Raw genomic sequence first — 13,873 nt, forward strand, 5'->3', positions numbered from 1 at the left:
ATTTACATTAACTTACAACCAACAGGGATTTCAGTACCGCTTATCAAGGGTGAAATCGATCAAATTAAATCAAAATAGTTACGAAATATTGACAATGAAAACAAACAATAATTAAATTTATATAATAAACATGTTATCAGATTCGTCCAGCATCAAAATTTAAATCCACAAGCCGAGTGGGGAATAGTCCGTTTTTACGCCGAAACGGATTAAACTACTCGGAAGGGATCAAACTTTTACGCCTCGTAAACGATATTTAACTTTAAGAGAGCACTAACTAGAATTTACGGTAATGATTTAATTATTTACAAAATTACATTACAAGCTATTTCGCGAACTACTCTTTGTGAAGCAGTACTTGAATATTTGGAAGTGTCTTAAATATGAGCCGCGATGCCCCAGAACATTGAAATTTCAAACCTGAACCATTGATTTTAATTAGAATAAAAAATACATTATAAAGACTTAAATATTCTAAATCGCACATTCGACCTTTTTAAAATGAATAATTATTTTTAGTTTAAAGATTGTTTAGCTATTTGCGTATGATTTTCGAAAATATATTTTTTAACGAGTCATCATTTTTCTGAAATGAAGTCTAATTTATTATTTTAAATTTACTACTGCTCACAATGAGTCACAACAATAAATAACACTGGACAGAAATTTGAAATCATTTGTTTGAAACAAGAAACAAATTTACGTCTGCGTTTAAAATTGGAACACCGAGCTTACCTGGGCTTGTGATAGGTTGGATTGCTGTTAGTCTTGAGTATGTCAGCGTTGGGGACGGACGTCGGCAGCGCGTGTTCTCGCTCCAGCTCGCTCTCATAGCTCTCAAGTGGTACGTGCTTGCCGGGCAAAGGGTCCGCTGTAACAAAAAAAAATACCTATCATTAGATAATCTTTTTATAAATTAAATAGATGTAGATAATAGTAAGACAAAGGGAGACCATTATATGATGAAACCAGAAATGGTTTGTCAATATTATATTACTAATTTATTCTGTTTATCCAAAAGTAGCGCTTAGTAAATGTCCCTAAGGGCTCATTCTAGAAGTATCCTTCTGTTCCACCGTATATCATTAGACATTTTATAGAAACGAATTAACCACATGAAAATAAACAGAAGGCCATCTCGGCTCTTGATAACACTAAAAATAAAAACTACTATAAAATAATAAATTAATTTAATTTTTTTAATAATAATTTAATTTATTTTATTTCAAATTAACATGTAACAACAAAGAGCACCAGGGCCCGATTTCGTTCCTAGAACTTTATTTTATAAACAAAAACCATAAATGCAAGCGCGCAAATATATACGGAACATATCATATTATATTATATTTCTCACGAGTTATCAAATTCGGGGTTCAGTGGAACGATAAAGACCATTGTTAAAACTTAAGGTCAAATAGTATTTTGTTACGGAGCTAGTAGTCGCTTTGTTCGACGACCTACTTGTAGTTTATTCTGAATAAGGACTGTGTTCTAAAGTATGATATGATATACACTGCGAAAGATTTATTTTAGCGAGTATATTAACTCTAAGACTAGCGTTTACCTTTAGCCACGGAATTACTATCGGTCGTTTAATCCCTTTCAAAGTTAAGAAGATTTCTCTTTCGATTTTTTATTTATGATATTAACCTTAAGTACTTATACAAATGTAACTTTTTTGCGTCAGAAACGTAACACGCAAACGTTACAATATATAGACATTAACGTTACAAAGGAACGTTGCAATAAAACTTTACTCTCATTAATTTTCAAAATCTCCGTGTGTTTTGGTTGTGACTTTATTGAAACTTTTAATAAAATAATCACGTTATTTCCTTAAGGTCTACTAATCTATTTATTACGTTGAGTTTTTGTAAATTATGATTCATTTTTTGAAATATCCATCAGTAGAATTAATAGAACGTCCAATATCACCGAAACTAATTTTGTAACGTAGTTTTTGTTCACAAAGATAATTTAATTTCCTCTTGCTTAATGCGACAGCATCCTAATCTTTGTGTAGCGTTAGTGTGATTGAATTTCATACGAATTTAGCTCTTATATCAACACGTTAAGGTCTATCGTTTGTGAGGCTAATCATTGTTTCACTCTGAATAATTTAATTTTTTTCTTACCTTAATTACGTTTCGATGGGTGATTTCAATATCATATCTACTAACGTTACAGAATTTGTTATTTACAAAGCCATTTGCCGTTATTTTAATTTTAAATTTTGATTATTTTTATGCGGTAAAAAAGATTACCGAGTTTCCCTTAAAATATTTGGTATCTGTGACAATGTATATTGTATTATGGTATGTATGAAGCTACCATCAGGTGGCACATTTATTACCTAACATTTATCCGTCTGCCTATAAAAAACACAGTGGTGCTTGCCCGGGTCTGATTCTCTGGAACATCTGAGCTGTTTTGAGTTTGAATGTTTTTACTCAATCAATGTTTTTCAGATTGTTATCTCTTTCTATCACCATTGATTTGACGTTGGAAAGAAGAAGAGAGCATTGTTTAACTCGCAACCAACTAAACGACGTTTTAAATAATGTTAGGATTTAAAAATAAGCCACAACATAACGTTATTTGTAACGATATATAACGTTATATAATTTGTAATATTATAGACGTGTAAATTACCCGATATCTTTTTCTGTTCGTCAGTTTACATGTATGCAAAATTTCATGACGGTAGGTAAAGTAGTTAAGACGTGAAACGAACAAGCAAACAAACTTTCTCATTTATAATTTAAGTTAGCTTTTTGATCCATTCTAAGGCGGGAATGAATAAATAACGAAGTTTTCCTCATAACACAATTTGGTACGAGCGAATTGAAGAAAAAATTTTTTATACTTTCTCGTGTTATTTTTATTGCATTCCATATTACCGTTTTGATTTAATTTCGTTTGTGTTGTAATTTTCGTTATGTTTTCTTTAACTTAGCATGAATTGCTATTTAATATAACATTACATTGCATTAGCATCCTGTATTTTCCACTGGGCATATTCCAGATTCCAGATTTATATTATAGAAGGTTTGGAGCATATTCCACCACGCTGCTCCAATGCGTGTTGGTGGAATACACATGTGGCAGAATTTCCACTGTTTTTACAATTTCCACATTTACAACTGGAATTACAAATGTGGATGAATCTAATGATTAAGGCTCGATCTAGTAATAAGTATATGACCCGAGTAGGCTGTAAATATGAACTTAAATAAATTTAATTTATACACTTGAGATTGAGGCCAGCGAGCATCAAAATAGCTTTGTGAATCTCCTAAAATATTAAATCTCATTACTATAAACATAGTCCATGAGATTAATTTTAATAACTAAGGTTATTTTGTTCGTTGAGTAATTATAATTATTTTTTATTTATTAATTAGTCGGCCACACGAATTCCAAGCGAGTTTATCGGTTAAGTTTCTCAGAGAAATAAAGTAGGACAGAAGCGTAAGTCATTACAGAAATCGTGTTGTGTTCATTTCTAAAGTCATAATTAACGTAAATCAACAAATCAACAGTTCAGAGAAGTAACGCCCCGAGAATCGGAATTGCAACTCGACGAGTAAACGGTGTTAGCATTGCAACCATTCTGAGCTGCCATGATTTGTAATTATTACTTTATTTTTATATTGACCTGGATCTGACTTATTAATAAGTAATCAAATTAAATTTTCTACCTATTATATCTAGGTACCACCCATTCTTCAGATATTCTACCGCCAAACAGCAGTACTCATTATTGTTGTGTTCCGGTTTGAAGGGTGAATGAGCCAGTGTAACCACAGGTAAAAGGGACGTAACATCTTGGTTCCCAAGGTCGGTGGTGCATTGGTGATGTAAGGAATTGCTAATATTTCCTACAACGCCATTATCTATGGGCGGTGGTGACCACTTACCATCAGGTGGCCCATTTGCTCGTCCGCCTACCGATATCATAAAAATAATAATAATTGAGTTTGTTAAGAAATATGCGAAGCGTAGTTATTCTATAACGCGACGAGCTTTTATCAATATGTTCTCTTTAAAATAGAATGAACTTATCCTAATAAAATTTCGCACATGAAATTTTATAGTGCATTGAATACGGCAGCACAGGTGCACTATCTCTCTCTTATAACCATGTTACAGCTATCCGTCAGGACAGGAGACATCAGGTGCGGGACCAGCCAAATTTTAAGTCACGCGAGTGTATCATCCCCAACTTCCTAATATCGATCTACTGCTAAGAATTTTTGGGTAGAAGCCTACGATCTCCGGGTCTGCATACTTTATAAGACACTTAATTAACTGCATGGTTAATCTTGTTGATTTTATTTTTAAATAAATGGTTCATTTATATATTCATATAATTATTATAAAACATATATGATCTATAAAATAAGTCAAGTAAGTAATTTAAAATAACTAAATATAAGGAGCGTTATATAATAAATTGAAATAGAAAGTTCAAAAAGTCGTGAATATAAAATACTTATTAATAAATGGAATTATGTCATTCAACTTAAAAGGCATTGCAGCCTTAATTGAATTTCATTGAAGTCTAGAAGCGAATAGCTAAAACGGTTTTCCTGTAAATAATAAAGCGAAACGTCGGAATATCACTGCTTTTAAAAGCGATCGATCAACTGTTATATTAAGGGTTTTAACAGTCGCCTCTTAGACTACATTTATTTGTATCTGTCCGTTGAATCAATAGTTCTTGAGGTTAGTGGTAACGTACATGCAAACATGTACGTTATATAAAGTAACATCGATTTTATCGACATTTTTCAGTTCATATATCTCTGAGTCAACTTCGAGACTAAAGAAGTCTGTAGAGACAAGTCGGGTTTGCACAGATGTATACGTACAGTGATGGTCCATCATGGCGGTGAACGAGAGGTCTGGTATTTGACTAGGAGTCTAAGTGGATCATATATAATTATATAATATAGGTATTAAAAACAGGCTCGCCTAAAACGAATTCTGCTAAATTAAATCACATAATACAATCGAACAATCCAACAATTTCAAACCCTCATTATTCGAATTAAAAAACCTGCCATTCATCAAATTATCGTAAAAAAAAAAACAACAAAGCAGTTAAAGCTATTGGTGATTCAACGGTCCCTATGCGCTTGCGCCTGAGTCACCGCAATGATGAATCAATCATACTATTGTGGTTTTGTAAATTATCTTACAAATAATAATTTCAAAGATAAGATAAGATATAACTAATGAATTACATTAACAGCCTGTAAATTTCCCACTGCTGGGCTAAGGTCTCCTCTCCCTTTGAGGAGAAGGTTTAGGAACCGCCACGCTGCTCCAATGCGGGTTGGTGGATACACATGTGACAGAATTTCTTTGAAATTAGACATGCCGGTGTCCTCACGATGTTTTCCTACAACGCCGAGCACGAGATGAATTACAAACAAATTAAGCACATGAAAATTCAGTGGTACTTGGTTGGGTTTGAACCCACAATCACCGGTTAAGATGCACGCGTTCACTGTGCCATCTCGGTTTATAACTAATCAATATAATAGAAAAATTTAAATGTATACTATGGTAATGTGGTGGTAGTCTCTATTTAAGGCTGTCGTTGTAGGCACCAAATAGCATTTTTTAGCAAGTGTAATTTTATTTAATAAATAAAGTATAACAGCGTCATTTAACAAAAATGACGCCACTGCAATAATTATTTAACCTAGTTACAATATAAGCAAATGTTACGTTGTTTCATAATTAATTTGCATTGCTCCGCGTCGAACCCGCACCGTTTCTCCGGAACACTTCAATTATGAATCAGACTGTATCCTTCTGAGTAATGTGAGTTGTGTTTATGAAGTTGTATCTTGCTGATGTACTAATGTTGGAGCAATATTAATGATGTTACTACTAAAGATTAAAGATTGAAGTTTGTTTGTTTGAAGGTCTTTATCAAATCAAATGAAAATATACTTTATTAAAGTAGGCTTTTATAGAATTGTATTACACATAAAGCTACCACTACTTTGGAATGAGAATTACTCTCCAACATTTAATGTACAAAGTCACGTCAGTTAAATACAATTGTGTATATATAATGTCAGAAAATCAAGTATTAGTTCCACGTTTTGTTATCATCTACGTAATCTTGTGTTGAATTTTGCCTTAAATTAATTGCCTTATTTATTTATCAATTGTTTTTTTAACAAAACAAATGATTTCAGTAAAGTTAAAAATATCTCCGGAAGTACTAGACCGATTTTGAAAAAACGTTTTGTATTAGTTAGCCTATTTACTGATAGCTACTTTCTGTCAGCGACTTCAGCGGTGTTGAGGAAGGTCTGTTTCTATACTGTATTCCTAAAAGCCTGTTTGTACTATTTTATGATAATCGCAGCAGTAATCAACGCGAGTGCAACCGCACGGAGCAACTAGCACATATTTAACGGTGCTTTCGGATATCTCGTGTGATATTATCAACTGACAAGGACAAAACTATACGAATCGTATGAGTAAGAACGAGAGGAAATGTTTCAACATGATGATAATATATTTCAATTTATATTTACTGTAAATAATATTATTCGATTACAAGAAATGTTCTCTTCATGTTACAATAATATATAAATATATCAACTATTTACGATTTATTTAAAAATGCGTAATCTTACGTCGTGTGTAACCACGTCGTATTTGTTATATTCAATATATTTTTCGTTTAACATTAATTCTTTCTACTACGGCTTGGACGTCAAGTGTTACGTATGTCCTTGGGATTTGAGCTTGCTTCGTTACAAGTTTCATCAAATTCGGTTCTGTTGATTGGCCGGAAAGAGTCAGACAGAGTTACTTTCGCATTTATAACTACTTATACAAATCATATAACACAAACATATCTTCGACTTTCTTCAAAGTCAAAATTACGGCATATTTAAATAATATATTTAATAAGTTTATAAAATACATTTGAATAAATAAACACGCCATATCAATATTAAAAAGACGAATGATATTTCTCGAGTAAAATACTTGACAAGATTCACAAATGCAAATTCGTTGTAACCTTGGAGTTAGGGTTGCAAATGCGGGACGGGAAAGTAGGGACGTACATTTAACATCGGTACAAAAAAATCGGGACACCGTTTATTACAATAATATCTTAATCATCATTATTTAATATTAAATATTTTAATAACATTAAGTGCTTAAGTATGTACAAATATGAATTAAAAATAGTTACTGTATAAATCTTGACCGCGTGAAATGGTGGCATTATTAAATAAATTATCGGGATATTTATGACGTGTCATATATTGTGACGAAATTAACATATATAATATATATGTGTTAATCGCATTAGTACCTATTATTCATTGATTATTGAATAATTTAAAACACTATGAAATGACTTCAATTAATGAAACAAAAAATAATAATGATAAAAGAATTTACCGCGCGAAGTTCATATTCCGGGACACTTTTTATCGGGACGTGTAACTACGGTCTAATGAAATATTCGTGAACTATTTGGTTCAGTGAGTGGATGACATAAATTATTAGTGACTTCAAGACCTAAGTAAATAGGAGCCGTCCTCTTAGGACGACCCGAATGTCTTCAGAACATCGCTGTTATGAAATATTGATAAACTAGTTTTTTTTTTTTAAATAAACTTGTATAGCTTGTAATGTAGTTGTCACCAGCGGCTTCGTTCGCGTTTTAGGGGTTGGTCATAATGTGTTAAGCCTAAAATAGAAGACCATGTCCAAATACTAGCTAAACTATAAGATACGCAAGTGGACTCACAAATTTACTCTCATATTTCGATAGGACGCGAAATCCGATACCAACGGAAATAGCTTAGACGCACCAACGGATTACAGATAATAATCTTTCGAAGGAAAAACTTAATATTTTTTGTGATGCCCGAGTTTTTTGTGCTTGACCCTAAGACCTCGGGATCCTCAGGCTTATATGCCAATAAAGCAACGAAGCAACTTTTATTGTTACATACTGACTGACTTTCAGACAAATACAAATCCAACTTTAGCAGACAGCTGAATAATAGGAAATGTTTATTGATTTCTACGTCTGTACGGATAAATTATTTCGAGTACCATCACGCGGATGGAACACATGTCTCATGTTTCCGACAAATGCAGGTTTCCTGACGATTTTTTTTATCTTCGAGTGTCATTTGAAGTGTAAGATAGAAGCATGACAAAACTTGATAAAAAAAAATCTAACCTATCTCATCTAGGATCGACAGTAACGTTTCTAACAGGTTTAAATCTTGGCAAACACGAGGGTTTCTGGAAATGTCATTACAAGATATGATGATGATATCGTCTGGCTGACTTCGGACAGTGGTCAGTCTCGTGGAAGACCAAAAAAAATACACAGGACATATTATAGTGGACAAGCGTGTGCGCAAAAACTGGTGCACTCTTAATACCATCAGCAACACGATCATAAAGAATCCGAGGAATGGGATTGTACACACTTCCAACTTCCAGACTTCAGGTTTCGAGAATTTTTCGTCAGAAAAACCCAATAACTTTTATCGGCCGACTTTTTGGCCCAAAACCTCGAGATCCACTAGACCAAGACGATTAGATATACCAACCCACGTTTAAGCAGCCCTCAGCCAATGGGATAGCTACAAAACGCTGTAATACAAAATTAATTGTTAATATCATACATATTTAAAACGACCTGAATTTCCTTACGAAGAAATAATCCGTGACCTACTCTATATGATCGCTCGACACGGTCATACAATATTCATGACATTTGATTGATTAATACTGACTCTACTCTTATTTTTGCGATTACTTTACGAAAATATGCGAATACTATTTATAATATCGTATTAAACGCGCATGTCCATGAAATTTCCCAGAAGTAATAATATGATAAATAATATCGCCTTCATTATGTATAAAAATCTAGTAATCGAGCTGAGCTGACTGAGTGTGTCTCTAATTGCGTTCTCAGGAAAAGACACCTACGTCGAGAAACCTCAGAAATAAAACCTTATCTAAATACAAATATTAAGGCAGATCACAGCCAATAAGTCTCTATACTTTCGGAGAGCCGAGATGGTCCAGTGGTTAGAACCCGTGCATCTTATCCGATGATTTCGGGTTCAAACCCAGGCAGGCACCACTGAATCTTCTTGAGCTTAATTTGTGTTTATAATTCATCTCGTGCTCGGCGGTGAAGGAAAACATCGTGAAGAAATCTGCATGTGTCTAATTTTAACGAAATTCTGCCAGATGTGTATTCCACCACCTGCATTGGAGCAGCGTGGTGGAATATGCTCCAAACATTCTCCTCAAAGGGAGAGGAGGAGGAGGGAGTGGGAAATTTACAAGCTGATAATGTAATGTAATGTACTTCAGATTTAAGAACAAACATCAAAAGAAAAATTCGTCTTATATCAGTAAATGTACCAAAAATGAGACTTGAGGTAAGTTCACTTAAAGGTGATGGTATAAATTTCTATTGGTAGATGAAACTGTTGACAGAATCTATTTATCTTCATGATGTTTTTCAGTACTGTCAACAGAAATTATGTATTAAATTCAGCGGGATAATTTTGTCAGGGTTTGAACCCGGAACCATCGTTGTATTCTCCTGTTCTAACCCCAAACCCATCTAGACTCCGTTTTAATGTTTTTATTAGAAATTGTTCTCGTGAAATGTTCGTTATTTTCTTTCTAATATGAATAAACAATTGGTTTGTTTTCGTTGAGCGTTTATTTTCTTTTCTTATATAAGTTATTCTATTCTTAAGAGGTTTTTGCTGTTCTTATCATTGAAAACAAACTATCATTAATAAGATAATAAGATTTGTATTGTTTGATATGATTTTTGTCTTTCAAACGACCCATAAACGAATGGACGAATTATAATGAATCAAAGCATATTCGTGGAATAAGATTACTTCAGTATGACAAAGGTGACCCTCAATTAGTACCAACATTACATTTTCCGACAAATTTTAAAAACAGCATATGTTTTCAAATTATATGTAATATAACATATTATATATATATATTGAGCCGAGATGGCCCAGTGGTTAGAACGCGTGCATCTTAACCGATGATTTCGGGTCAAACCCAGGCAGGCACCACAGAATTTTCATGTGCTTAATTTGTGTTTATAATTCATCTCGTGCTCGGCGGTGAAGGAAAACATCGTGAGGAAACCTGCATGAGTCTAATTTCAACGAAATTCTGCCACATGTGTATTCCGCCAACCCGCATTGGAGCAGCGTGGTGGAATATGCTCCAAACCTTCTCCTCAAAGGGAGAGGAGGCCTTTAGCCCAGCAGTGGGAAAATTTACAGGCTTCTAATACTAAATATATATATGTGTATTTTGATAAGTTCATGTTAAATTATTTGATACTGTACTGTATATGTCATTTAAAATCTCATATATATGTATTTTAAAATGGTGACGGTATGTGGTACTACCGCTCATAGACATTGGTACTGTAAGAAATATAAACCATCCCTTAAATCGTCAATATGTAGTTGTAGTTACACTGGCTCACCTTTCAAACCGGAACATGAGTCACCCAGGTTAGGTTAGTCTAACCTAACTTACTAAGGCGGGCTAACATACAGACAAATCACAAAGTAATTTATTTTATATATATATTTACTTATCCCAGCAACACAAAACATCCTCTTCGTCGTTCATATATCAAAAACTTAACTTATCCCCGGGTAATGTAACCCCGGATGTACGTAAATTATGGGTAGCTATTTTTGGACCACGGGGATACGACTTCTTAGCGTGTTGTGACTTTTGGCGTTTCAAGTGACACTTATATTCCTTTAAGTGTATTTATTAAGCGGACTTTCAAAGAGACGCAGTCGAAATGTTAACCATTTGGTATACAAGTTCAAATACCGGTATTTTTTAAAATAAATTTATGTTTATTTAAATTGTTTATTATCGAGGAAGACATACAGTTGTCATAAAATATATAATTTAAACATTTAAAAAATACAAAAAACCAATCAAGACTTCACATATTATTGAAATTAAAAGCAGACCTAGTTTGAAGCAATACATCGAATTACTTTAAAAGTTTATATAGAGCATTAAAAAAAAAACAAAAGTAAAACAAGTTAAACGACGAAATCCTGAGAGTATTTATTGATTCCTAGGCAGGATATATAAAAAAATATTGTACTTTAATGACTCTGTTATTAAAGTGATGGAAAAGAGGCTTTACATTTAATCCAACACTGTAACATGACTCAAAAGTGCTTATGAGTCTACTTGAATAGAAAGAATATTTTGAAGTTGAATTTTAATAATGAAGACGATTTTTGAAATGATAAAACAATAATGATAAATGAGAAGACAATAGATGTGCAATTTGGTGAAGCGGAGAAATAAACAGGACATGAAACGCGTAGAAGACACGTATGCCACGTGTCGATAAATTTATAACCAAGGCGGTAGATCTTTTTGATAGAAAGTCAGAAATAGTTAATAATAGCTAATTAATATATACATATATTGATAGGCATAAATTAGGCATTCGATTTGTAGCAGGGAGACTTTATTGATTGAATTTCTCAACCGCATCGCACGAGATGAATTATAAAAAACTCATTGACCTCAGATTCGTCATTAACACCGAAAAATCAAGCTAAGATTCCAGATTCAAACTAAACGTAGAACATTTACAAAGTTAAATTTTTAAACATACTAAAATAATCAAAGACAATCGAAAATTGTACATCTGTCATTAACGATATTTACTTTTGAATGAGTGATATATAAAATATTGAACGACGAATGAATGAATGAATGGGACGTTTTATACCAAAAGGCGTTTACACATTTCAAGCGTAGACTTATTTTCTTTTTATAGATACCGCCGTAAATTTCTTTACGATAGCAAAAGGGTGCTTGTTAAATAATACTTTCGACTAACATAGGGATTGCTCCTCACTAGTATTATTTAGCTATACAAAGCGATAAAATATTTAAAGTTTCATGTTTCATATAACTTTTCTGTGTGTCTATCTAATCGCATATATATGACATTAACATAATTTAAAACACTTTTATGCTCAAGAGTCAGATTCAAAATGTCAAATCGGATCAAGAATATATTGGAAGTATTATGGGATCAAATGAGGAAACATCCCAATTTGCGTGTTTAATTTGTTCAAGGTTTCGTGCAATGGAAACATTTCGGATTGAATTCCGCTATATGTTTATTCATCAACAAACTGGACCAGCGTGGTGGATCAAGCTCCAATTCCTTCAAAAACTGTTCTATGCAATGGATACCCATACAGAAAAGTTAATATAATCTTACAATCGCAAGGCGTGACGGTACAGGAGCTGCCCTAAAGGGTTAATTTTAAACTAGAAGATTAACTACGAGTTAAACACGTGTCGGTTGTTTTAAACGGCCATTACGTACTGTTTACCGATGGATAAAAATTTATCACTTCGCTTGAACAAGGAATACATATATCTTATTAAAATGGTTAATGGAAATTGTATTTTCAGAGCAAATTAAAAAAAAAAACTTCTTTATGGTTTAATAAATAGGTTTGTGCATGAGTGCCATCAGTGAAGCGCTGTATAGTATAGTATATTACATTTGAGATAAACATACCTTAGAGTATACTACTAAAAGTTCTTGATAAATATATCATTATTTATGATACAGCATAATTCCATTTAACTACTTATATACGCTTGAATTTAACTTCTAATGTTCCGATAACAGCTTCGTTGACATTCGAAATGTCATTCTTTCGCAAATCCATATCAGAATCAAAATATACTTTATTCAAGTACGCTTTTGAATCGTCATTTAACAAACTATTTAAAGTAAAGCTATCACCGGTTCGGAATGTAGATTCTACCGAGAAGAACCGGCAAGAAACTTAATAGTTACTCTTTTTCAACATCTATATACTATATGATTATCATATTTTATAGGATTCAAGCTCTCGATCAATGATAACGCGTTAATTTGATGTCAAATGTTATTTATTTGTATTTTGTCCTCTTGTGATTGGTATAGGCTTTAGGTCTCTTGAGAATGTAATCACTCTAGACTCATTTGTTACACACTAAGACTAAGTCATAATTTGGACAATTTTTTTATTGGGTCCAGTACTTTGTAAGAAAGAGATTTATTTTACACGCAAATGTATTTATCACTATGTATGTTTATCACGCATTCCTTCTGATCTCATAATCTGAAGAAAAAAATATATCTCAATTTCAAATCAATAAACACATAATGAGTTCTAATCAAAGCGTGATAACATTCAAATCGAAGTCTACAAACGCAGTGATATGATTTACAAAGATCTTTGTCTATTATAAAAAAAAAAAAAAAAATAGAAAACATTTGATGATTAGGGATTTCCCCGGCTTAGAACATTCTCTGCTAAGCTATGTGCCATGAAGGAATACACATGAAATTATATAAGATTATCAGTTATAGGTATATACTTAAGTTCAATGTTGGTATTTTTCATTTGTTTCTACGTCCATGTGTTGGTCGTGTGTTCGTTTGTTTTGACATTACCGCTTAAGGTTTAAGGAAGTTGTAAATTTTTAATAGGCAATAAGAAACGTGGAACATTGTTAGTTTTTTTTTCGTCATTAAATTGTTATCGATTTTGGACCACACAGAGTTTATACGTCGTTTTAAGACAGTCATATTTTTATGATGTCTCACTGCTTCGGTCACACACGCGCTGGCATATTATAGAGTGTGTTCAAAGAAGTGTACTATATTCTATCACTCTAATAATCCGATGGGACGGCAAATCCGACACGGAAATGTTCAGGTGAAGGACTAATGGTATACCGTGCT

General features: G+C 33.0%; 1 protein-coding gene across 2 annotated transcripts in view; it reads right to left on the reverse strand.

Annotated features, from left to right (window-relative positions):
• The window catches only part of LOC125073806, a 414,713-nt gene that overhangs the window by 16,596 nt on the left and 384,244 nt on the right, over nt 1-13,873 (reverse strand). For both annotated transcript variants that reach the window (XM_047684864.1, XM_047684865.1), the window contains exon 2: nt 736-871. In XM_047684864.1, coding sequence (XP_047540820.1) covers nt 736-871 — 136 coding nt within the window. The remainder of the gene's footprint in view (nt 1-735; nt 872-13,873) is intronic.

This window comes from Vanessa atalanta, chromosome 25 (genome assembly GCF_905147765.1).
Source record: "Vanessa atalanta chromosome 25, ilVanAtal1.2, whole genome shotgun sequence".
Classification (NCBI taxonomy): domain Eukaryota; kingdom Metazoa; phylum Arthropoda; class Insecta; order Lepidoptera; family Nymphalidae; genus Vanessa; species Vanessa atalanta.